Source organism: Mustela erminea, chromosome 9 (assembly GCF_009829155.1).
Source record: "Mustela erminea isolate mMusErm1 chromosome 9, mMusErm1.Pri, whole genome shotgun sequence".
In the NCBI taxonomy this organism is placed as follows: Eukaryota; Metazoa; Chordata; class Mammalia; order Carnivora; family Mustelidae; genus Mustela; species Mustela erminea.
Window position 1 is genome coordinate 103,470,697 of NC_045622.1, and position 25,041 is coordinate 103,495,737.

At 37.3% G+C, this 25,041-nt stretch overlaps 1 protein-coding gene across 4 annotated transcripts; it reads left to right on the forward strand.

The window, feature by feature from the left end:
* Positions 1-5,519: 5,519 nt before the first annotated feature.
* Positions 5,520-24,729, forward strand: MS4A13 (membrane spanning 4-domains A13). 4 transcript variants are annotated; one of them, XM_032360269.1, is made up of 8 exons: positions 5,520-5,544; positions 7,788-7,906; positions 9,694-9,808; positions 10,257-10,397; positions 13,661-13,717; positions 14,619-14,738; positions 19,443-19,538; positions 24,065-24,729. In XM_032360269.1, the coding sequence occupies exons 3-8, from the start codon at positions 9,764-9,766 to the stop codon at positions 24,125-24,127; spliced, it is 522 nt and encodes a 173-aa protein (XP_032216160.1). In that variant the 5' UTR covers positions 5,520-5,544; positions 7,788-7,906; positions 9,694-9,763; the 3' UTR covers positions 24,128-24,729. The 4 variants fall into 4 exon arrangements, with proteins under 4 accessions (XP_032216160.1, XP_032216158.1, XP_032216159.1 ...); XM_032360267.1 differs by lacking the exon at positions 9,694-9,808; XM_032360268.1 differs by lacking the exon at positions 9,694-9,808 and having other exon boundaries at positions 7,791-7,906.
* The last annotated feature ends 312 nt before the right edge of the window (positions 24,730-25,041 follow it).

The window sequence follows — 25,041 nt, forward strand, 5'->3', positions numbered from 1 at the left end:
AATATTTTTATCTGCCTTTCTCCATAGAGCTGTTGGAAAGATCAAATAAGACAACATTACGTGAAAACAGTTTGGAAATAGCAAAGTATCACCCATTTTTGAAGCTTGAGAGTTATTTTTAAAAGCCAAATGGGACAAAACAGATAGGGAAAGAATAGGCAGAGAAATCAAAATCAAGGAAGAGGCAGATGAGAAGAATGGAATTCCTGTACCTGGGAAAGCAGACGTATTATGTCAGGGGAACATTACATAGTTCCAAATTTCCTCCTCTGCCTGGGTCCCAACTGTTTAGCAGTTTGGGTGATCGGGAATGCTGTGTCCTTCACCACGAAGCTTGGCAGCTAAGTGAAAGTAAAGACATATGCTCTATGGTCTGAGGGTCTAGGAACTAAATAGTGCTCCCAAAATGGCTGTAGGAGTGGCATACTATAAATCCACATAAATGACTTAAAAAGTAAGACTTGCTTTACAGAAGAGAAGCATTTCTAGCAAAGTTGATTTTTAAAATAAATTTCCATCGAACACATTCTATTTTTCATTTTACTTTAGTAGTAGTACTAATGGTAACAGCAAATATTTAGCCCACTCTATGTGCTAGGCACATCCCTAGACACTTACATAAATTAATATACTCAGTGCTCACAAGATCTCTGTGAAACAGGTAGTATAATCAGCATCCTTTCCAGATGAGAAAACTAAAGCAGAAAGATTAAATCTTGTCATTAGGATGAGCAGTTAGCAAAGATTGAAGGATGAATTTGAACCCAGGCAGTCCGGCTCCCAAGTTCAGGCAGTGCTCCTAACCATTACTCCCACTCTTCTTATTGTCTGGGATAGAAGCAGAGATTTGTAGCTCCAAAACAAGAAAACAAACAAACCTGTTTCTCAACAGTAAACCTGTGGTAAATGTGGAAGGAACTACCCAACTCTCTGGTGGGTGAAAAGGGGTTTAGTAATATAATACGATTACTTTCAGCACTTGCCACCTGAAAGTTAACCTGTGACTTTTATTCTCACCTGAGAGTCCCTTAACTCAATATCTAGAGTGTCAATTGATTTGGCCCCCAACTCTTCTTTTGGCTAGAGAGTTAAAAGATGCTAATAGATTTGGGTTTCAACCACCCAAGATTGGATTTTAAGTTGAGGCTTCTTACACTGTAAAAAACAAGACTGCCTACCTTTACAATTTTAACTATGCTGTAAGCATAATATTCTTATGTAGTAGATTCATTTCAAACAATGTAATCGTGTTTTTATGCAACTGGGTAAAGTATTCATTCATTGACTAATCAAAATTGATTTAGTGCCTACTCTACAGGGCACTATTCTGTGTGCTTGAGAAAAACAAAAATTCTATTCCTTGGATACTTATGTCATCTAAGTGTTAGACTTCCTGTGAAAAATAAAATCAGACTTTAATTTTAAGTTAAATCTTCTAAGCTTTCTAAAAATGCACCTGTGACCTAGGACCTAAGAAAGTGACTAGAGTAGAAATACTATACTCCAGCACAGAAGTCATATGCTTATTACTAATAATAATACTAAATTATTTAAAATACTGATCCTAAATTATTGAAGGCTTTATGGATTTTCATTCTGGATTATCTAAAAACTTACTAGTTTATGCATTCATTTGCTCAAAAAAATATATTACTACTTCATGACCAAACACTGTGATAAGCCATTACCTAAAATTAAGATTGTACATATTTTTTAATCAGAGTAATATAAAACAGGATAGATCAGGCTTTATCTTAATGCCAGCACACATATGCTTTTTTCACATAAAAGTAATAAATGTTGGATTTGAGTACCAATTCCTCACTCAAGAAATATAACTGAAACCATACAAGGAAAACCCAAGTGCATCCTGTATTTAGTGTCTTCCCTCTTCAGAAAAACACGGGTTATTATTAGATTTCCAGGGCTCCAGACCATCAACCAACTCTAAATTCTAAGAGTTAGGTCAAGATCTCATGAAATGCATGGGTTCAGAGTTATCATTCCAGAATCTACAAACAAATCATAGATACATACATATCATTGAATCATGCCTGGCCTACACTTTTCTGAAAGCTTTTTCCAGAGTATATTTTGCATTTGTTAAATCCCTTTAAAAATCTGTCACAACTGTCCCCTTGTCCCATGGAGCAGATGCTGGCCAAACTCATCCTAAATTTGGGTGACTGGGAGGGAGATGCCAAGAGTAGCCAGGCCTCTATTTGTAGAAGTGATCTGAATCAGGGGGAAAGATCCTACAGGAAGCTTTGAGTTCAAGTATCCAAAGCTCAAACTGAAAGAGCAGAACATGGAGTCTAGTTCCCTGTCTGGTCAAACCAGGCTTGATCCCCATGGAGAAAGGAGCGTTCTCATTTGCACATGGACATGATGAGGCTCCTGCTCTGTGAGGAGGAGTGAAGAAAATACAAGGCTGCTGGACCCCCAGGGCCTTGGAGCTTGGGAAGCATTGGGGGACAGCACCTAGGTCAAAGCAGCCTTCTTGAAAAAGGCAGCTACATGGCCTGGGAAGACAAAGATGCAGATGGAAAGTGGCTGCTGTGCTACAGAACAATGTGAAAATTCCAGGGACTCCCAGAAATACTCTGGAAGTGGGGATTTGCAAAGAACTAAGGGGTACTTGAGCAGATCAGGGGCAAGCCAGACAAATGTGGCCACATTGCCAGTGTGTCTTAATTCCCACAGGATGGAGAGGATGTAGACATCAGCATTTTCTTAAAACTGGCTAATTTTTGCCGTTCTCCCTTCATTTTTCAAGTAAAACAAACAAAGCCTTCCTCTCTCCAGACTTCCTTCTTCTGGACAAGGCAATTTATATTTTTGCAATGTTCACTCTTCTCCCCAAACCCATCTCTACTCCACTCCTCAGTTCCCTGACTTCACTCAAGAACTGAATATCCCTTGCCCCACAATGACCATGACTATGGGTACCTGGCTCAGGAGGGTGTTTGCTTCTCCCTCTCCCTTTGCCCCTCCCCACCAGCAGGTAATCATTTACAAGTAATTAATGCTGGGTTTGAGTACAAAGACTTCACTCAAGAAATATAAATATTTCTCTCTCAAATAAGTAAAATCTTTAAAAATAATAATAAATAATAATCAAATAAAAATGGACATATCCCTTTACTCAGTTCTACCAGCTGGCTCACCTGTCCTCAATAGGTTCCACCAATCTCTTTCTCCACTCATGGACCCTACCCAGTTTAAACCTCACTCGCAATTTGACTTTGTTTTCACAATACCTGCCACTCACCTAAGAACTTAGCAACATTTATAATCTGGTACAGACTTTTTGGCCAAATGTTGCTTCATGTAGTCAGAGAATGCTAGCTGCAATGTCTAGTTCTATTGGTCTCGGCCTATTGATAGTGATGCTATTGACCTGAGTGCCTTAAGGCCCTCACCTGAGCCCTACAACTCATGGTGGCCCCCGCAGATGTGCCTCCTATGGAACAAGTGATGTGGCTGGACTGACCCTTGTGGTTCTTACTGTAATTGTAAGTTGCACCTCAGCAACAACCATCGGGAAACTTTGAAGTACAGGACATACTACTCACAAGTCAGTCCTGTAGCAAGGGAGAGGGACACAGAGAAAGTACAAACCCGGGGTTCCGCCTTTATTAGGGTTGAAGGTAGTGTACCTACAGTTTCTTGGGTTTGCTCTTTATGGGTGAATTTAAGACATAAGAGCAGGAATTAGGGCACAGGAAGGGAAAAGCAGGGTCCTTCAAATGATTAGTTATCTATGTTAACCACAGAGAAGTTTCTAAAACGTAAACTTCGGAGGTGGAGTGGCCCATTTTTTCTCTAGTTGTTTTGTTAGTAGCTGTGTAATACAGATGGCAATTCATCTATTTGAGAGAACTGTCTTTGAAATGGATGTACTAGCAATCAAAAGGTTAATGACTGCAAAATTGGGTGAAGAGCGTGCTCCTGAGCCTGGCATCCTGGCACCAGAAACATCGTGCCTGAGCTGAGAAGATGAAACAACTTGAGGAATTCTTGAAGGCATGCGCATCAGAGCCCCCGACTCCGGAGCATCCTGTTGCATAAGTATTTTCAGGAGCATCAAGGACTTACACGGTAAGTCAGAAGAGAAAACAAAAGTCCAAGAGTAGTACGATGGAATGCACACAGTCAGAACTAGTGCTGAGAACCATGCCCAGACCTCGTAATTTCACCAATTCTGCGACGGTCATACAGCACAGCTCTTCCTGAAGGAGGCCAAAGAAAGCAAAGGGGTACAGGTTCTGGAGCTAGACTGCTGGAATCAGAACTCCAACTTGCACGTTTATAAGCCGTGTGACTATGAACAAGATCCCTAACCTCCCCAGGGGTCCGTATTTTCACCAGTTCAAGTAATAACAATGGCGCAGTTTAAGATAAGCCAACGTGGGAAAGCAGCTACACAAGGAGGCCTTTAGACCAGAGTGGCTCTAAGGCCCTAAGAGCCTACATGAGCAAACTGAAACCAAAGCCAGAATCAACGTACTCCAGCCCGAGAAAATTAAACTTAAGAACAACCAACCACAGCACTCAAGAAAGACAGCTGTCTAAACTATAATTTCCTTGCTTTGCTTCCACATCTTCTAGAAAGAAACCTTTCCCCTAGCGCCTGCTCATGAGCTGCTCCCAACCATTCTCAGTCTGAATCCATGTTTGCTCAAACCCCTCATCGACGACATCGGCCCCTTGTGTATCTGCCCGCCGCTACCGCTACTTCTTTACACATCTTTTCACACACGTCGTTTTAAGGACTCTGCACATCAAACAGAAAACTGATACCAGGTCTAACCTGAAATGTTGACTCACCTCAGCAGGTGGATGAAAAAGTCGTCCTGATGTCTTGCCAACTAGTCTCTTCATTTCCTTCGTTGGCGCCTTACGTTTAAAAAACAAAAAGGGCAGAGGGTAGTCATGGACTCAGCTACCTTTTTCAATATTTACACCTCCTAAAAGGCATCTGCACTACAATTTCCCTCTGAGGACAGAGAAGGTGAAGGACCGACTTTTCATCAGTGACCCTGGCGGAGGCACCAGAAGGGCCGACATCACCAACAGATACTTGAAGAAGCCATTTCTCCAGACACCAAGCGGTAGTTCTCACACGAGTCTGACCACGTGGTCCGCAAAGCCCTAGTGAGTCTGCGCACAAGCACCCCCCCCCGCCCCGCCCCGCCACGTAGCAGGCGTGGGCTGCGCAGGCGCACGAAGACAGAGCCTCAGCTGCTGCCGTTGGAGGCCCGCGTGGCCTGAGGAGCCTGAGGGCCTGCTGGGGCCAGGGCTCCTTGAACCTTCAGTGATGCTTGCCAGGCAAGGTCTGGTGACCTGGCCCTGAGGACACTACCCCGGAGATCTGCCTCTTGATCCGGGCCTGGGCACTGGCAGAAAGACCTGGACGGGGTGCTGGAGGAGGTCTCCTGGGCGAGAGGACCATCCAGCGCGGGGACTCCGCCCCCTGAGCCTGGACCTGGACCTGAAAGGGCGTAACTCGATCCTTAGGACCTTGAAGAAGTACAATGAAGGGTAATGATGTCGCTTTGCTTACGGTATTACTTAAATGTTAAAAGCCGAAAAGGGTGGCAGAGACAGAATTCGGGGCCCCTACCTTCCCTCTCCTGCCCCATGCATCCTTGTGCGGACGCTGGGCATCAGCCACCCGCTGTGCGTCCAGTCCAGTCCACTTCACCACGTGTGAGTCCGTCAGTCACAGCCCAGGACTAGCCCTGGACGTGCGGAAATGAATTCCTTGGGTCCCAGGAAGTGACCCTGCCTTGGGAGCCAGACCTGCTCATTCAGAGTTAGGTAGACAACACTGTGATGGAGCGTAGGGGAGCAAGGAGAGGAGTACTAATAGACTCTGGGGCAGAGGAGGCTTCCCCAAGAAGGGTGCTGTCAGAGCTATTAGGGCAGAAACCGCGGGAAGGGGCTGGGATGAGGCCGAGAAAGTGGGCAGGGAACAGCTCATGAAGGGCTTTATGGGCCCTGCTGAAGAGTTTGAACATTATTCTGAAGACAGGAGTCGCATCCCTGCTAGAGATGGAGAAGTGGCTTCTAGACGTGAGCTCTCGGTGACTGTTTAAGAATTTCTCTGTCTTAAGGCAAGAGTAAAGAATGAAGATAGGGTTGGGAAGGAGGACTAGGGACTTATTCTGCAGCTGCTTTTTGATTAGTGATGAAAACACCAGAGAATAGAAACAAATTATTAATTTTTATTTTTATTTTTATTTTTTTACAAAAATGAGATACTTCAGTGGGTTCTAGAGTAACTGACTGTAGAATGTTTTTCTAAAAAATTCTAACCGTCATTTATTCCAGAAATGAATAAATTTATTTACAGGAATTAAGTGTAGAATTTCTTATTTTCTTCCAACATTTAAGCTAAAGATTTTTAAACACACACACAATCTGTTTTTTCATGGTACGTCAATGAATACTTCAGCTGGGGTGGCTTTCATGGGGGCCTGAAGGAGAGAGACTATAGGATGCTAAATATTCTGCTCCTGGTGCTTCCACTATCAGCTGTGAGAATTTTTATACATAAAGAAAAGGACTAATTATTTTGTATTATTTTCCTTTTTTTCTCAAAAGTGACACTAGCAATCTAGATAGGACTTCCTAGTTACTTTATATATAAATTCTGTAATTCTGTGCCTTTTATTTGAGCATGACGGAATGATTAATCTTGGTTACCTTTAGGCCGGTACACTTTCTTTGGTATTTCTCAAAGGTGCTGTTTAATATATAAAACTTATTATTTATACTTAAGTTATTGTACTTAACATATTGTTTTCTCTACTGTCAATAGCTCTTATAGTCTTAACCTAGCTTTTTTCTGTCTCTGTACTTTATAGAATTAAGAGACATAGAGAAAATCAATTTTAGAAACCAAAGACTCATTAAAATAATCTAATCATGAGATTTGAAGGGTACAGGGAATGAGAGTTCATTTACTCAAACCTGCCTCTCAAAAAGGCCAAGATTCAGGGTTTAAGATCATCCATTACATTATCACCTAAGTGACATGATTCATGTTATTGACTGAGGTATGACATGTTAGAAGATGTAGAACAATGTAATGTCAGATCCACAGAGGATACAGTTATTAGCCAGGTTTTCTGAACACCAGGGAGAAATGCAGAAAAAAGGGAGGGCGAGAGGGGAAGAAACAATAATGAAAGAACTCCTAGAAGAAGTCTTTAGTGGGAAAAAAAAGAAACAATAACAACAAAAGAACTTCTAGGAGAATCTTGAGGATTGTGGAAGCAACTTTGGTAAGTTGTCTGACGGTAGAAAAAGTTCTTTCATATAAAGAACTAGATAGCAAGTGTGTGACAGAAAAAAAAAATCATGAGCCCATGATGAATTTAAGTATAAGAATTTGGTTTTGAAATGCGAACATGGCATTATGAATTGCATTGAACTCATTATGAATTGCAAATAAGTTGTTAAAAGCTTTACTGAAAATTCCCTAACATGGTTTCCTAAGTGTTCTTTATATTTTATCATCCAGGGCCACTGCTTACTACTCAGAGAAAATAACTGTAATATGCCTATACTTTTTAGTTGTAAGGAGAGGTTTTTCACTTATGGAGGCCATTATTCAGAACAAGTAGATGCCAGCTGATGCCTCTACAAAGTTAGGCACAAAAAGAAGAAAACAGTTGCTTCAGAGTTTGGGAGGTGGTTGTAAAACAGTGAGAAAAGAATCAAACTTAAGTATTTTCTTCTGAGCAATGTGTGTATATGTGTTTTGTTTTGTTTTGTAGAAGTTTGTTAATAAAAGTTTCACCAAAGATTAGAAGCATAATCATCTAGAGGAAATGCTGGTAGTATGGCTCGATGTGTATGTTCAAAACTCTCTGCAGCAGATAGTCTTACTCTAGGGGTAAGTAAGACTTCAATTTGACTGAATTCAAGAATATGTACCACTTCAATTTACTAAGGATTATTCTTGAATCTGGGAAGGTGCATATTTGGTTAAGTCAAAGGGTAAAAATGGGTTTAAGAAATTGTTTTTGAATATAGTTAACACACAATGGTACATCAGTTTCAGGTATACAACATTGTGATTCAGCCTCGCTGTACATTATGCTCTGCTCACCACAAGCAGAGGTAGCTACCATTTGTCACCATACGATGCTGTAACAAGATCATTGACTGTATTCCCTCTGCTGTACCTTTTATTTCTGTGACTTGTTCATTCCATAACTGAAATCTCCCTGTATCTCCCACTTCCCCTCACCACCCCCCAAAATTTTTTTAATACTGATTGTCTCCTACAAATTTTGACTGATCTCATGTCTCTTCATACACAAATATGTGCTTATATATAAGCATATTGACTAAGCCAACATACATAGGGTGCTAGAGAAATCCCAAAAAGGAATAAAAGAAAAAGAAGTGTTGTTTTTTTTTTAACTGGAAGAAAGATCTCTTGTTGATCTCTTTCTATTACTGTATTGATTTCTATGCGATAGAATGATTATTAATTTGTCTCTTCAATTATAAACAGAGAGCTTAGCTATCTCTTAGTAACACCAAGGAATTATGAAGATCATGCTCTTTCCCATCTGAAAGAGAAAGAACTTTTCTACTGGATGTGAACTTTTCCTTCGAACTTGGTCGCTGTGTAGATTGTCTCCCACCTGACTGTTCAGCTGAGGTTCTTAATCTCTTGGGAGTCACAGACCCTTTCTGACATAGGAAGGAAGCTCTGAATCTTCTCCCCAGCTTCATATACATATTGTAATCCTTTGCACTCATATTTTTGTGTGTGGGGAAGAGGCCTATGACCTCCTGAAATGCCATTTGTTGGCTCTAGGTTAAGAACAATTTTTAAATAAGAAAATCCATCTTGTTCTTCTCCACACACTAGCAGCCTTGCTTTCTAATATGGTTACTAGGATATTTCATAGTATTATATAGGACAGCCCCAATTATAAAGGGAGACACTACTTTTCAACTTCACTTAAGAGTTGGGAAAGTCAAGTGGAATTAATGTCCTTCATTCTGATGTGCTTATTCAAGAGATATTTACTGGGCTCCCGCTTGTAGGGGTTGGTGACAACAGTGAGATAACTAAATTCAGTCTCTCAAGGGCTTATCTATCTAGTAAAGATATTCTGCCAATCAAATCCAAAGAATCTCTGAAGAAAATGCCATTTTTTCAAATGGTAGTGCAGAGGAAATCTGAAATCTAAATGTATAAAAATGGGTAAGATTGTTACTGAAAAAGTAACAATGGTCTTTCTATAAAGAGAATTCTCTAAAATGTATCTTTAATATTAGCTGATTGCATTTATGTGTTTTTAGACTATTTGCTTTGTAAGGAGCTGGAACTATTAAAGCATTAAATAGCTTCCTGTTAAAGTTTATATTCAAGTAAAAATAATATTATCTCCAAGATTTTTACAATTATTTGTTTTAATTAAGTAGGCTCCACAACCATCATGGGGCTTGAACTCATGACCCTGAGATCAGGCATCACATGCTTCACTGACTGATCCAGCTAGGTGCCCAATCCTCTGAAATTTTTAAAGCGTAATTAAAAATGTGATTCAGTATGTGAAATATCAGTTCACATATAAATTTTTTTTGGATTATAGTTATCTTCTTAAAAATTAAAGTTGAGTAATAATTCTCCCCTCCACCAACCTTTCCCCTATCCAATAGGAAGACCTGGTACAAGCAAGTCTACACGATATTCTTTGTATCTCTGTGTTGGATTGTACCTCACCCCAGCATGCTTGTGATAAAGATACATACCAAGTATGCCTTGGAGGCAAAGGTAAACCTTTAAAAGATGGAAAAAGTGGTTCAACCTTAAAATTACTAATGTACAAGAACATATTGGATAAATGGCTTCCTGCATCCAAATAGCGTAATAACCATATTTTGCCCCAAATACCTTCAGTGTTCTCTTGTCATGCCATTGCTCTATAGGTAGAAAGGATAGCAGTAGGAAGAGATTGTCAACCTTTTTGTGGGAGAATTGACTAGAATTATTATTGAACAGTATGATGCTCCAAGAATCGCTGATTCCTATTTGGTAAACCTCAGTACTTCCTGGTTAGGGCTTGCTTTGGGGGCTAACCAGTCCAGAAAATACATGGTAAGTGCATTCCTATTTAACTTTTATCTTTCATAAAGTATTGAATATTTCTTACAGTTAACATTTATTGGAGCTGTGTTATAAATTACATGGTTTCGGTACTAATATCATTTTCTTCTCACAGGCTGTCCAGATTATGATTGGCATATTTCATGTTTTCATGTGGTATTTCCTATTGATTTTGTATATGGGACAAATTAGAGGAGTCTTTGGGACGTATGAACCTATAACTTACAAAGCAGGATGTTCTTTATGGGGAGTTATTGTGAGTAGAATATATTTATGATTTAATCATTCAGTAAATACTATTCATGCCAGTAGTGGAAGATAGGGAACAGTTTTTAAACAGAGATTTCAGGAGAATTATGTAAGTAAATCTCATGTTGGTAATTTATTCAAAATCAAATTCCTTTTTCAGCACATGTTTCCTTAGTACCTTTAACTTACCAGGGCTATTAAGAGATGTGGATACAGGAAGGAATAAACAATGACAACCATCGGTTGGATTGACTTTATATATGTGAAAGACAAAGAATCTTAACCATAATATCCATTAGCATAGTTAATTTTCATATTTAGGGTCTTTACCTTCTTCACACAACGAGTCTATACTCACACATTCTCTAAACTTGTCACTACCTGCATTCTTCTGTGGTTTCTAGACAGCCATAAGGCAGTAGGAATAGTTGAAGAGTATGGCATCCTCAAAGCTGAGCAAACAAATAGGGAAAGATAAACTATATTAAATTCTGTTATTTTGCCAAAAAAGGCTGAGAATTGACCGTTGGAGTTAGCAATGTGGAACCCAGCCATAAACTTGACAAGTAGTTTCAGTAGAATGGTGAGGCAAAACCTGACTGGAGTTGGTTTAAGAACTAATGGAAGGAGAAGAACTATGGAGACAGCAAATAAAAGTCCTTGAAGGACTCTGCTGTAATGCGGCATTGAGAAATGAGGTAGTAGCGGGAGGAAGTTTGGGTCAAGACAAGGTTTCTTATTTGTTTCAGTAAGTTGGAAGTATCATGTCTTTTATGATGGGATTGAACCAGAAGAGCAAAAATCAATATGAAATAAGTGGAGAAAAGGAGAGATTAATAGAATCCTGCACTGGAGTAGGCAAGAGATGATGTTTTTTAATACACAAATACTTGGGTTCATGGACAGTTCGTGTCTAGCAGTGGATCTCAACTAGAGGTGATTTTACCCCTTAGAGGACATTTGGTGATGTCTGGAGACATTTTTGGTTTTCACAGCAGGGGTGGGCATCTAGTAGGCAGAAGCCAAGAACATGCATAAATCTCCCACAAATTACAAGCTAACCCTCATAAGAAAAAATTATCCATCTTTAATGTAAATAGCGCCAACGTGGGTAACAGGATGGAAAGGTAGAGGAGCAAAGAGAAAGGACAAATTTTGATAGGTAGGTAGATGGGATATTGGGAGCTTGTGGAACTTCTCTTCCTATGACTTCAAATATCTCCGTGAATTAGGAAGCCAGATTATGGGCTAAGATTGAAAATTGGATAATGAACTGGTTGTTTGAAGGGAGGGTTTAAAATAGTCATCTAGAAAAAGAGAGCGTATGCATTGTAGAAATGTAGTCTGACTTCCACTAAGATAAAGAGCTCATTTAAGCTTTAGGAACAGGGTGTGTGTAGTGAGATGCGGGTCAAATGGTTGTGTGTCTTTCTCAGGTCCTGTTTGGCTGCATGGGTTCAGGCATTCAGTGAGAAGGAAACCTGCATTTAATCAGAATTTGGGTTTAACCGTGCATCTGTGATCAAACAAGAATGGTGCAAAGGAGTTGAAAGTGTATATAAGTGAGTGTAATAGTTAACCATGGAATTTAAACTGGTGAAGGAAAGAATATAACGGAAGTGAGGGGCTTGATCATAGATGCAGATGGGTTCAAAGGGTTGTTAAAGTTGGGATACTACAGAACCTGATGTAGAAAGATAGAAACTAGTAGTCCTAGTGAGATACTTGGAATTGAGATTTGGAAGATGTCATACTTATTGGCAGAAACAAACACAAGAGAATGAATATGGGAGTGAGTGACTGAGATAAGATGGGGTCAGAGGATTAGAGAAGAGAAATTCAAAGAACTGTAAGACCAAGGTGTTAGAAGGATCACACACACACACACACACACACACACACACACACACACACCAAGGTCTAAGAAGTGTTAGTAAGATAGGAATTAAAATCACCAAGACTAGAGTGACCAAATCAACTTCAACCAGGCTAGATAGTGGGTGATAGAATCTGATGACATTTGCTTCAAAGCTGGGGGAGAGACAAGCATTGGAAGTAATAAGGAGCAAGGAGACCACTTACACAGTTAGAAACAGTGGTATAAGGGCTGTAAGAGAAAATGGCCGCCACTTGAGAGAGCTGCGGAGAAAGTAGTGACCTCTAGGAGTTCCTCTTTGTACATTGGCTCACAAGGGTCAAAGCATTGCTTTAGAAAAGAATAGTGAATTTGCAGACAAAACACCAGATAAATGATTCATGCCCCTCAGTGTTTAATTGTACATGTTATAAAAATAACATGTGTAGCTCTTAGAATAAATTATCTAGAATTTCAGTTAAATTAAATCCAATGGAAAACTCTCATAAACTTTGAAAGGCATTTTGTGAAGCACATGGTTTGCTAATCTAGCTACAAAGCACTCTAGTTTGTAATTCAACTCATATTAGCTCTTCCTCTCACTGTGTACCTCCTTAGAAATCTCAGCTTTTATTACAGAATGAAGTGCTGTGTGTGTAAATTTAAGTTATCCTAGAGGAGTTAGTAAGCTTTAAGATTTGGTCTCCCTATAAATGGTATAGCATAAATGCTGTTTTTCCACAGACTATTTTTTGATTTAGATCTTTGTGAATTCACTAAAACAGATAGGACAAAAGGAATGTTCCAAAGGAATTATGTAGCTCACCTCCAAACAATATGGCATAACTTTATACTTCTGGGAAATAAAGTACCCTGGTATGAAATAATGGAAACTCTTTAAAAAAAAAAAAAAAGAAGACCAAAACATGAGTTACAGTTGTTACTTAGTAATGGCCACAGTCTTAAGAGATATATTTTGTACAAACACAGTTTGGAATAGACTCATGAAACCACTTTTCACATTTAGATATACATACAGTAATTGCAATCAGTGGCTTCATTTTATTAGGAAGGATAGCATTTGAAATGATAATCAGATGAGTTCAGAAAGCAGGCACAGATATAAGCAAACTTGGCTCCTGATTTGGGACTCTTTGAGTCATCTTTGGTACACACCACAACCTGAATTCTGCCCACTGTCCCCTATGTTTCTATGATTAGTGACCCGGCTATTAGCTTTCAGTTCATGACTATATGATGGAAACTTGTCCTGACCCCTTCTACTGAAACTTCTTTATATCTTGTTACTCTTAGTATTCTAAAAATAACAGATGTGGAAGAGGGAGTTGTTAAAAATACATCTTAAGTTGATGAGCATTATCAATGAATATTTATAAATATGTTTTTATATCCAGTTTATCATTACAGGAGTCTCCATAATAAGAGCAGTAAGGCATGAGACTCAAGGCGTGGTAAGTGGAGATGCTTCGGGTATCCTAGAAATCACTTGTCACAAAACTAAGCAGATTTTAGTGAGTATCTGAGCAATGAAGGAATTTACCTTACTTGTAAAATAAAGAATTAAGTGAAAAGCTAGGAACTCATAACTTAATGTGGACAAACTTTCTATATTAGAATCATTGTGTAAATGTTCTAAATTTAATATAGGGTTTTTGGTTTGGTATTCTACCTTATTTTAATATTGTATAAACTTTACTAGTAGACAGAATTTAATAGAACCTAATAATGCCTTTATATATAGATATAATATTACTATAAAACTTCATTTTCCTAAACTATTAGGTTTGAGAACAGTATTATATCTTATATTAAAATAGAGGATCTGTCCAGAAGATCCATCCATGGTATAGGTAAAATACTGGAAAGAAAAATATCTTAGACTCTTAGAGTTAAGAAATCAGTGAGTCTGATCTCATAATTATACAGATAAAAACATATCCAAAATTATTGATTGATTCCCCTAGAGAATGAAAATCCTAGATCAAAAATCACTGAATCTTCTTTGGCTTATTTCTATAGGTAGTCATTTTCCATCTTTATTTTTGTTTCTTTTTCTATTTTATGGTGGATCTCCTTTTGTTCAAATCCTATCTTAACAATCTTTCTTCCTCATGACTCAGAAGATTGTAAAATACAACATCTTTTAGCCCAAATTGAAAATTGATACTTATTGATGTGATATTTCACTGTTCCTTCCAGATTAGTTGGGTTTCATATAAACGAGGAAAATATTTTATCCTAGTGGCAAGCATTCCAGACCTCTAAAGCTCCAGAAACTAGATTAGAGTTCTGACGAAATGATTTTTTTTCGGCAATACAAACTAACAAGTTTACCATGTATCTTCTTTTCAGATTACATTTGCTTTTATCATGAACATCTTCTGCATAATTGTTGCAGTTATTGCATCAATTCTAACAGCAATTGAGTTGTCTTCTTTTAATTCCGTGTCATATAGGAATTATGGACAAGCAGTAAGTGACCAATTCTTTAGGAACATCTTAATTTCGAACAATTCTCTTCCAAGGTTTTAAAGCCTTTGGGAGTAAAATAAGGCTTTTATTAGTCTTTAAGAAATCTTTTGTTTTAAGTAGTAAGCTCTTGATTGAAAGTTTCAATTCCAAAGTAATTCTAACATGATTTTTTGGTAAATATTAATAGAATGTTTGAATTCCTGACTGCCCAACTAAAATAAAGCAAGTAGATAATGTGAAGGCTTCAGTGATAAGTGTGTATACATTAGGCATAGGGTCACTGATGATTCTCTTAATGAAATAAAAGCATATCCTTAAAATGACCTTAAAACCATTCCCAAAATCAACAAAATAATTCTGCAACTGATGCATATATTTAGAATTATAGACACCTGGTAATTTCTGGTTTAACACAGAGCTTTTCGTATACAGCCAATTTTTTTGAGATTGATTGATTGATTGATTGATTGATTTTAGAAAGAGAGAGAGCACACAAGTAGGGGGAGAGGGAGAGAGAGGGTCCTCAAGCAGACTCTCTGCTAAGTGTGGAGCCCGATGTGTGGCTCCATCCCGAGACCAGACCCTAAGATCGTCACCAGAGCCAAAATCAAGACTCGGATGTTCAACCAGCCTAGCCACCCAGGCATCCCCATACAAAGCTTGTTTTTGTGTCTCACATGAATTTTGCTTTATGTAGTCAAATGCTAAATGTGTGTGAATCTGTCTTGTTTCCATTTAACTAAATATCCAATCCCATACTTTGTAGCAGAGAAATAACTGTATTTCAATTTTATTGGCTTTAAATTCAGAATTATAGAATATTAGTGCTGCAAAAGACTTTCAAATGAGAATATATTAGAGTAGAGCTCCTCTTTATTATTGAACAATAAAACAAAAAATAGCAACTGGAAAGTTCCAATTCAAAAATAATTCTAATGAGAAGACTCATTGTAGATGAGGCATAATCTTCCTGCTTCCCCTATATCAACTTTCCTCTCTCTATACCTGCACTGTATTATAAAGGGACCATCAGTGGAGGGAATCCAAGCATGAAAAACAAAAACCTAGAGAACAATGAAAGGATCAGAGAAGATACAATAGCACCCCCAAATGAACTGTGTGTAATGATTGATTTAAATGAGTATGCATCAGATTTTCCCTATACATTGTAAGAAATTCTCCATTTTCCCTAGAAATTCATTCTGGGAATCTTCAGTTTTAATTCTGGTGGCAGAGATAAGGAGGAATAATTAGGTTATTAAGTGGAGGATTATATCAAATTATTTCGTTGACCACTCTTATTCACAAGCTTATAATTATCAGTTTAAGATAATAATGACATAATTTCCAGGACTCACCTTTTGTAAACACCATTACAAACCGTTGTAGACTGTATTTATCTGAACTCAGTATTAATGATCAATTTCACAGTCTCCCAAATGCACAAGTTTTATTTTTGTTTGCAGTGACCAATTACTTGAATGAACTTATATATTAGACCGACATCTCTAACCCACAGTCTTCTCTTAGAGGCATTACAGAATACTATTCCTGCATTTATTAAGGCACCAACCTTTTACAAGATTTGCCACATGACAGCTTTTCTAATAAAAACAAGCTGTTTGGCTAAACCCATAAACTCATCAAGTTATCAGTGTTCCCAGGTAGGTTCAGCTATCCCAAAAAGTGCATGTCTCTGAAGCATACTTCTCTTATAGCAAAATAGTTGATAATCTAAATCCAGAACCAGACTGATTTTATCTAAACACTGTCTTCAGTACTCACTGTCAGTGAGTGACCTTGTGGACAAGTTTCTTAACTTCCCTGTTCCTTAGTTTCTTTCTTTTTTTTTTTTTTAAGTTTTTTTAAGTTCTATTTATTTATTCATGAGAGACAGAGAGACACACAGAGAGAGGCAGAGGCAAAGGGAGAAGCAGGCTCCCCAAGGAGCAGGGAGCCCAGTGCAGGGCTTGATCCCAGGACCCTGGGATCATAACCTGAGCGGAGGGCTTGATCCTAGGACCCTGGGATCATGACCTGAGCAGAAGGCAGACGTTTAACCATCTGAGCCACCCAGGCACCCTTGTTCCTTAGTCTCTTTCTATGTCAATAGAGAAAGTGTTAACACATACCTATTAAACTGTTTGTCTGCCAGATTCCAGTCCTGTTATTCTTTTATTTTTTATTTTTTTAATTGCTGCTTCATTTTCTTTTTTTAAATTTTTTATTATGTTATCTTAGTCACCATACAGTACATCATTAGTTTTTGATGTAGTGTTCCACAGTTCATTGTTTGCATATAGCACCAGCTTGATGCTTCCACTTTGATATGCTTCTGTTGTCACCATCTCAAATCCAACAGATATAAAACAGAAAATATTTGTCTCTCAAAAGTACTGTGCTGCAAAACTCCCTTATTTCAGCCTCTAAAGCTGAAAACCTTGATGTAATCCTTCACCCTTCTCTCTCCACTATCTTCCCAAATACCAATTACTGTTTATTATTTACTTTAATTTTTATTAACTAGGGTTCTCTTAGTTGTAAGTGATAGAAAATACAACCCAAATCGACTTAAGCAAGAAAAGGGGCACTTACTGACTTCTGCTGCACTCAAAGGCTTAATTCAGTCATTCTCACCGTTGTTTGCCTGTTTGAACTTCTCTGGCAGATATCTTGCTATTTACAGGGGCAGAATTTAAGAATAACACTAACATATACAAGTTAAGGAATGTGGACAAAATGACTTTTTACAGTCTTGGCAACAAAGAGGTCACCAGTACTTCCCAGCTAAAATGCTACTATTATTGTGTTTCTGCCAACAAAATTAAATTATAATTCTGATAAGGTAACTTGATATTTCAAACCCTCTATAGTATTTTCTTTATCTTCCTGTTACTATCATACACTCCTTATACCTGAGTTATACTGAGTTACCTGAGTTAAACTCGCTTTATCATTTTCTTAAAACATGTTCATTCTTCCATGCATTTTTCCCCTCACATTATCAAACCATAGGTCATGTGATACGTATTTTAGCTTTATTATTTTTCTACTTTATGTCTCCATTAATTATTTTATCACACTTTTAATGTATGCTATTACATTTTTTCTAGAACATGTCACAAAAAAACTAGTAAATGAGAATTTAAAGCTGCCTAGAATGTTGCTTCCCTCCTTTGTTTCTTGGTCTTACTCTTATTTTTAATGTCTTGCCTTTTACGAAGACTTCCTGGATACAAATGGCTTAGGACAAACTTCCTGCCCCTAAAATTCCTCAGCAAGTTTTTATCCATTCTGACATATTTGACCTTATTATATGTTATTTTATATTATCTTTCTGTCTTTTCTATTTGAATATAAATTTTGAGAAAGCAGGAATTTTTTGTCATCTCATTCTTACCATATACTCCCTACCACCTAATAGTTTCTTGCATAAAAGATATTAAATAAACCCAACAAAAACAGAAGGAGGAAGAGAAAGAATTGAAGGAGAGAGATTGTAATGTTATTATTTCCAGGTCTGAATGTCATTCTTGTCTTTCTACAGCCAGCACAAAAAACTACATTTATTTTCAGGATTGGAACCAATATCATTCATCCTGATATGTAGTTGAAAATATCTTTCTGATTGCAGTAGAAGGGATCTGCTTTATTATCCCAGCAAAATCATAGTCACTCTTTATTTTCAAGGGAGATGTTGTTGTTTGAGGATTTACTCATCCTTCCACATCATGCTACAGCAATTTCTATGTAAGATTTTTATCACCACACATACAAATTTAAGTAAGTTTGTAATTAATAACAGTTGTTTTAATACATGAGAATTGCTTGATAAAATCTCTTAGTAGCCATCTTATCACTGGAGACAGAGAGTCAAATCTTACTGACCTAGAGCTTGGATAGATGTCCAGGATGGCCAACAATCCCTCTGCAGACAGTTGAAAGATTACTCCAGACTTTGCCATGAAAAAGACGAGGAAAGGGGGTCAGCGCTCAGAGACAAAGACCCTTTGTGCTTCTTTGCTCCCAGCTTTATTGGTCCTTCAGGATAATCACAAATCTTTGTCACGGTTTCTCATACACGTAATGTGTGACAAGGGGTTTTACTGGAACTAGGAGGATCTGTTTATGGGAAAGATAGGATATGCTAACCTGTGTGTTCTTCGAGTCCTACTAAACATAGCCTAGAGGATAGTGAATACATCTTTTAGGTCACAGGAAGGTTTTTTAGGCTAAGCTTCCAGAAAGGCAACTCCCACAGCATTCCAGTGGCTGGTCACACAGGCCTCGGCATTCCAAAGTCCTACACCCCTCTCCAAAACCTTCCCTTGCTCCCAGCGGCCACTTGTTTACATTTTAGTAAGCCAGGTATTAGGGATGATTTCATGCTCTACATTAACCCCAACAGATAGAGACTCTGTCATGAAGAGAATAATGAGAATGAGGAGTTATAAGAAGTGAGACAAGAATGCTGAGTGACGAAGACCACCAGTGGAAGCTGAAGATAATGAGCAGGGGGAATTAAGTGTAGGAAAAGTGGAGTGGAAGGCAAAGTAGTAGAGATGACTAGGGAAGCCGAATGGTCTAAGCAGCTTATTTATTTTTCCTATTTTCCTTGACACTCCTAGTAGGAGCTGTTCTGTGAACATATTTACACTTATTAAAGATAGTAATGCAAGATTTCTCCCTATTTTCTGGTTTCAGAAACTTGGAAGGGAAGTTTCACGGATTTTACTGATATCTTACCCCTTGGAATTTTCTATTGCATTAACTTACTCAATCTTTGGCTGTATTGATTTGGTAAGTGTTTATCTATTCTGGCAAGTCAAGAGTTGCTGATTTCTAGCACATACACTCTATAAGGAGATGATAAAATATGTTAAAACTCATGAAATGGGAATATGTCACAATATTTCCTTTATTTCTCTTATTTTTATTGTTTATAAAATTACAAAAATAATACATGAAACTATAAAGTAAAATTATAAAATAAAAATTATTGTCCCTCTTACTGTAGTCCTCATCATACCCACACATCCAAATCTAAACAAAAAGACACAAACACACACACAGACACACTATACACAGTTTTCTTGTATACTAATTATGTAATCATATTCGTGTTATCACATGATTTTTCCCAACTATCATAAACATCTTTTCATTATAAAACAAAATAATCATATTTTTCCTTAGTATTTATTTTGACTTTTTTTCTTGCTGCATCTTTGGCTTTTTTTCATTTTGGTTTTTTTTTATTATAAAAAATAATCTTTACATGTAAAACTAGTATTTCTGTAGATAGTTGATTCCTAGAAGTGTAATGACAAGTTTGATAACATACCACAAAAGTTTATGAGAATGATTATTTTATACAAGCTTTAAATAAAACTAGATATCAGGGTGCCTGGGTAGCTCAACTGGTTAAGGCAACTCTTGATTTCCAATCAGGTCATGATCTCAGGGTCATGAGATAGAAGCCTGCATAGGGCTCTGCACTACATGTGGAGCTTGCTTAAGATTCTGTCTCTCTTTCTCTGCTGCTCTCTACCTCGCTCTTGCATGCTATGCTCTCTCTTTCTCTCTCAAGAAAAAGAAAAAAGAAACTAGATATCTACACATTCATTCTTTCACAAATATTTATGGAGGGCCTACTATTTCCTAGGCGTTGTAATAGGCACTAAGGATGCAATCATTAACAAGACAACATCCCTGCCATCAGGAAGTTTTCTTTTCAGTGGAGGAGAAGGACAATTAACAAGTAAATATATATCTGTATTTATGTGTGTATAAATTATAATCAATGACGTTTACATGTAAGACTAGTAAATATTTGGATTGGATTAAAGTTCACCCTAATGATTTTATTATGACTTCATTACTGTTTTATAAAGACTCGATCTACAAATAGAGTCAAATTCTGAGGCACTGGGAGTTAGGACTTCAACATATGAACTTTAGGGGGACACGGTGAAACCCTTTACATAGTGTTTAAGCACAACCTCTGACTAGTCATTGGTACCTACTTATGCTGACCAGGGGAGAACCCCATTAAACGTATCTTAAAAACAAAAACATCAGGGCGCCTGGGTGGCTCAGTGGGTTAAAGCCTCTGCCTTCAGCTCTGGTCATGGTCCCAGGGTCCTGGGATCGAGCCCCCCATCGGGCTCTCTGCTCAGCAGGGAACCTGTTTCCCCCTCTCTCTCTGCCTGACTCTCTGTCTACTTGTGATCTCTGTAAAATAAATAAATAAAATCTTTAAAACAAAAACCATGAATTTAAAAAAATGAAAAACATAAGTAAACATATCAAAGGCCACACACTGCAAGGGACACAGGCTCCACAAAATTAGTACAGGCAAGTCACAAAAGGCAGTTATAACAACCACTCTGGGGGAAAGATAAGAGAATCAGAATCCAGAGTCTCTACAATATCTTATCTAAAATACCCATTTTTCAACAACAACAAAAATAATGACATGCAAAGAATAGGAAATGGTGGCATATACACTTAAAAAAACAGTAGCTACAGTTTTGGGGGGGAAGAGAATGACAAATGTTGGGCTTCACAAAGACTTCAAAGAACTAAAGAAAAAAGTGTGTAAAAAATTAACATGTTAATTAACATTAAAAATAATGATTCCTCAAACAAGAGTATGAATGTCTATTACCTTGATTCTGGTGATGGTATCCTAGTGTTCATATATGTTTAAATTTGTTTAATTGCACCCATTTAATACATACAGTTCTTTGTATAACAGTTATACCTCAATAAAGCTATTAATTTTTACTAAGTATTAATATAAATAAAAGAGATACTAATTATTAAAAAGAACCAAATGGAAATCCACTTTAGAAATACAGTTACTGAAATGAAAAACCCACCAGAGGGGCTGAGTAGCAGATTTGTGCTGACAGAAGACAAAATTAGTAAACATGATAGAATGATACAGATCATCCAATCTGAAGATCACGAAACAAAAAGAAGAAAAATTAATAACACCTCAGAGATCTTTGGGACATCACCCAATACACCAACATATGCATAATGAGAATCCCAGAAAATGAGGGAAGAGGAAAAATACTTGAAGAAATAATGGCCAAAATTTTCCTAAATTTAATGAAAAATATTCCTCATAAGAAAGAAACTCAATAACCTCCAATTAGAATAAGCACAAAGATACTCACTCTTAGACACCTGAGAACCAAAGTGAACTAAAAAAGAGGGAAAATCTTAAAGGCAGCAAGAGAAGAATGATTTCTTATACAATAGAACCACAGTAAGATTAATAGATGACTTCTCATCAACAACAACAGAGACCTGAAGGCAATGACATGGCACGCCAAAGTGTTGGAGGAAAGCAGTCAAGCATGAATTCTGTATCTTTTAACCATTCACACATGGAGGGCAAATAAAGACATACACAGATGAGCAGACAGAGAATGCATGGCTAGGAGAACTGCCTTACAAGAAGCACTAAAGGAAGTTCTTTAGTCTGAAAAGAAGTGGTATCCGATAGTACTCAAAAATACATGAAGAAATAAAGAACATCATTAAAGGTAATTATTGCAGATGACTATAAAAAATATATAAATACACCTTTTGTGCTTCTCTTAGCTGATTGAAAAGACAATTGCATAAATTGCATTGGGTCCATCCAGATAATCCAAAATTAACTCCTTATTTTAAAGCCATGTTATTACCAACCTTAATTCCATCTGTCACAACTACTCAGCTCTACCTTATAGCTTGAAAGCAGCCATAGACAATATATAAATGAGTAGATAGGGCTTTGTTTCAGTTGAACTTTACAAAACAGTTAGTGGACTCGATTGGGTCCATATTCCAGAGTTTGCCAACCCCTGTTCTATAGATATATATTGTTCCCTTTTTCCTCTGAAATTTTAAGAAATTTTATAAAAATTTATAAAATTAAAAATTACAGCACTGTATTGTTGAGCACATAACATCTAGGTGTACTATATATGACAGCAGTATCACAAAGGAAGGTGGAAGGATGAAGCTACATGAGAATGAAGTTTCTATATTTTACTGGAATTAAAGTAGCAGGTACCTGAAGCAGTCTGTGATAAATTAAGATGCACATTCTAATTCCTAGACTAAGAACTAAAAACTAAGAACACTCAAAATGTATAGTAAGATAACAAAGAAATTAAGATAATATCTAGAAAGTAGTAATAGGCAAAGGAGGAACATAAAAGACACAAGACCTATAGGAATTTAAAAGCAAGGTATTAGGCATAAATCCAGCCATTTCAATAACATTAAAATAAAACCACACTGAGATACTCATTTCCTAACAGAATGATTAAGTTTCAAAATACAATTCTAACTGATAATAATGCTGATGGATAAAAGAAATCTCTCACACCTACTTGGAATTTAAATTATTACAACAACTTCAAAAACTTTTGGGGCATTTTTATGGAAAGTTAAGATGTGCATACCTTATAAGTAATTTTAGTTTTTAGCATATACCCAAAAGAAATATGTATGCTTATGTATTAAGATACACTTCCAGGAAAATGCCAATAGTATTCATAATAGTCCCAAAGTGGAAACGCTGCAAATGGGTGAATGGTGAGTATATTGAAGTATATAACTCTGTTAAACTCTGCATAGTAATTAAAATGAACTATACCTGTACTTACAATAAGAATGATTCTCACATACATAATGTTAAGTATAGACAGGCTCAAAGAATGCATAATTTATGATTCCATTCAGATGAAGTTTGAAACCAGGCAAAACTAATGCTCAACTACAATGTTTACAGAGGGATGCAAGCTAGTGAAACTGGAAAGAAAAGAAAAGATTAATTACCTAAAAGTAAAAGAAAAAAAAAGTTACTTTTGGAAGGAAGAAATGGGTAATAACTGGGAAATATCATGACAGGGTAACTTTTGGGATGCTGGCATCTGTTCATGTTCAAGAAGAATTTTTTGTTGTTGTTATAGTTTGGAAGTATACCAAAAAGTCACAAGTGTCTGGGGGTCCCTGTGTGGCTCAGTTGGTTGAGCATCCAACTGTTGATTTCAGGTCAGGTTGATCTCAGGGTTGTGAGTTCAAGCCCCATGCTGGCCTCCACACTGGGTGTGGAGCCTTCTTAAAAAAAAAAAGTTTCAAATGTCTAGTAGGAATTAAGGGAGTAGTTTGAAGTACAATTGGGACACAAAGAGGACACATGGCACTTTAACATTTTATTCTATAAACATCAGTACCATTTTTTTTTAAATTAAGTATTTGTTACATGTATGATCTTAGGAAGAATGATAAGATTTATAAGAAGTTAATTTTTTTTTCAGAGTCATCATCATGATGAAGATACTCTCACAGCTGTTACAGAGGAAGCTGAGAGCACTTTTTAAAAACCTTAGAAATGTGAGATTTCTCCTGGTGCTCATACCTGACGTGGGCCCTAATGATATCTCTGCATAACAAGGCTGCTACAAAGCCCACAGATTTTGTGCAAAAGAAAATACAAACAAGTTGGATTTTTCTTCTTGGTATTCGAGAAATTTCTCTGCACATATTTTTGTAGGCTCCAAGTAGAAAGCTTTTCCCTACTTAGATATATTATTACAAGGAGAAATTTATTTTCTAGGTACTCTCTACCTGTCAACTCTGTGTAACTCTAAAGCTGTCAACTCTCCCTAATAGAGCTTTTGCAAAAGACCATAAAAAAAGATTTGTGATTGTCTCTAGAGGACAAGCAAAATGTCTCTAGAGTATAGGCAGTAAAGACTTGGAGCACAATACTTTGTAATTCCCAGGAAAACTTTAAATAATTTATGCCCCTACACGTGAAGAGTACATTTCAGAATGAGTTCTTCTACCTGAACTAGCTTCTACCTGAACAAAGTACAAATCAAAAGTCATCCAACTCATAATCCTTTCATTGTTCTTCTTTGACTACTCCTCTCCTCATTAAAGTTCCTTTCTGCCCTGAAAGTCTCTACTGTCTTCCTTCCCTTTCATTTCCCTTGCTTATTACTTCTTACCATTGCTTCGACCATCTGTTCAATTGTCTTTCAAAGCAAACGAGTGGCTTTTCCATAATAAGAATTTCCCAAAAACCTGTTCTGAATTCAGATTCCACCTCTCATCTAATAGGAAACAGAGTGCCAGAGAGCCTTGCTCAGCAGTATTAATCATGCCACTGAGTTCATCCAGATCTTTTAAATGTGCTGCTGTGGGTTTTTTTGTTTTGTTTTGTTTTGTTTTAATTTTCTGCCTTGTCTCTCAATTGGTTTCATCAGTGGTTATCTAATACTACAAAAAA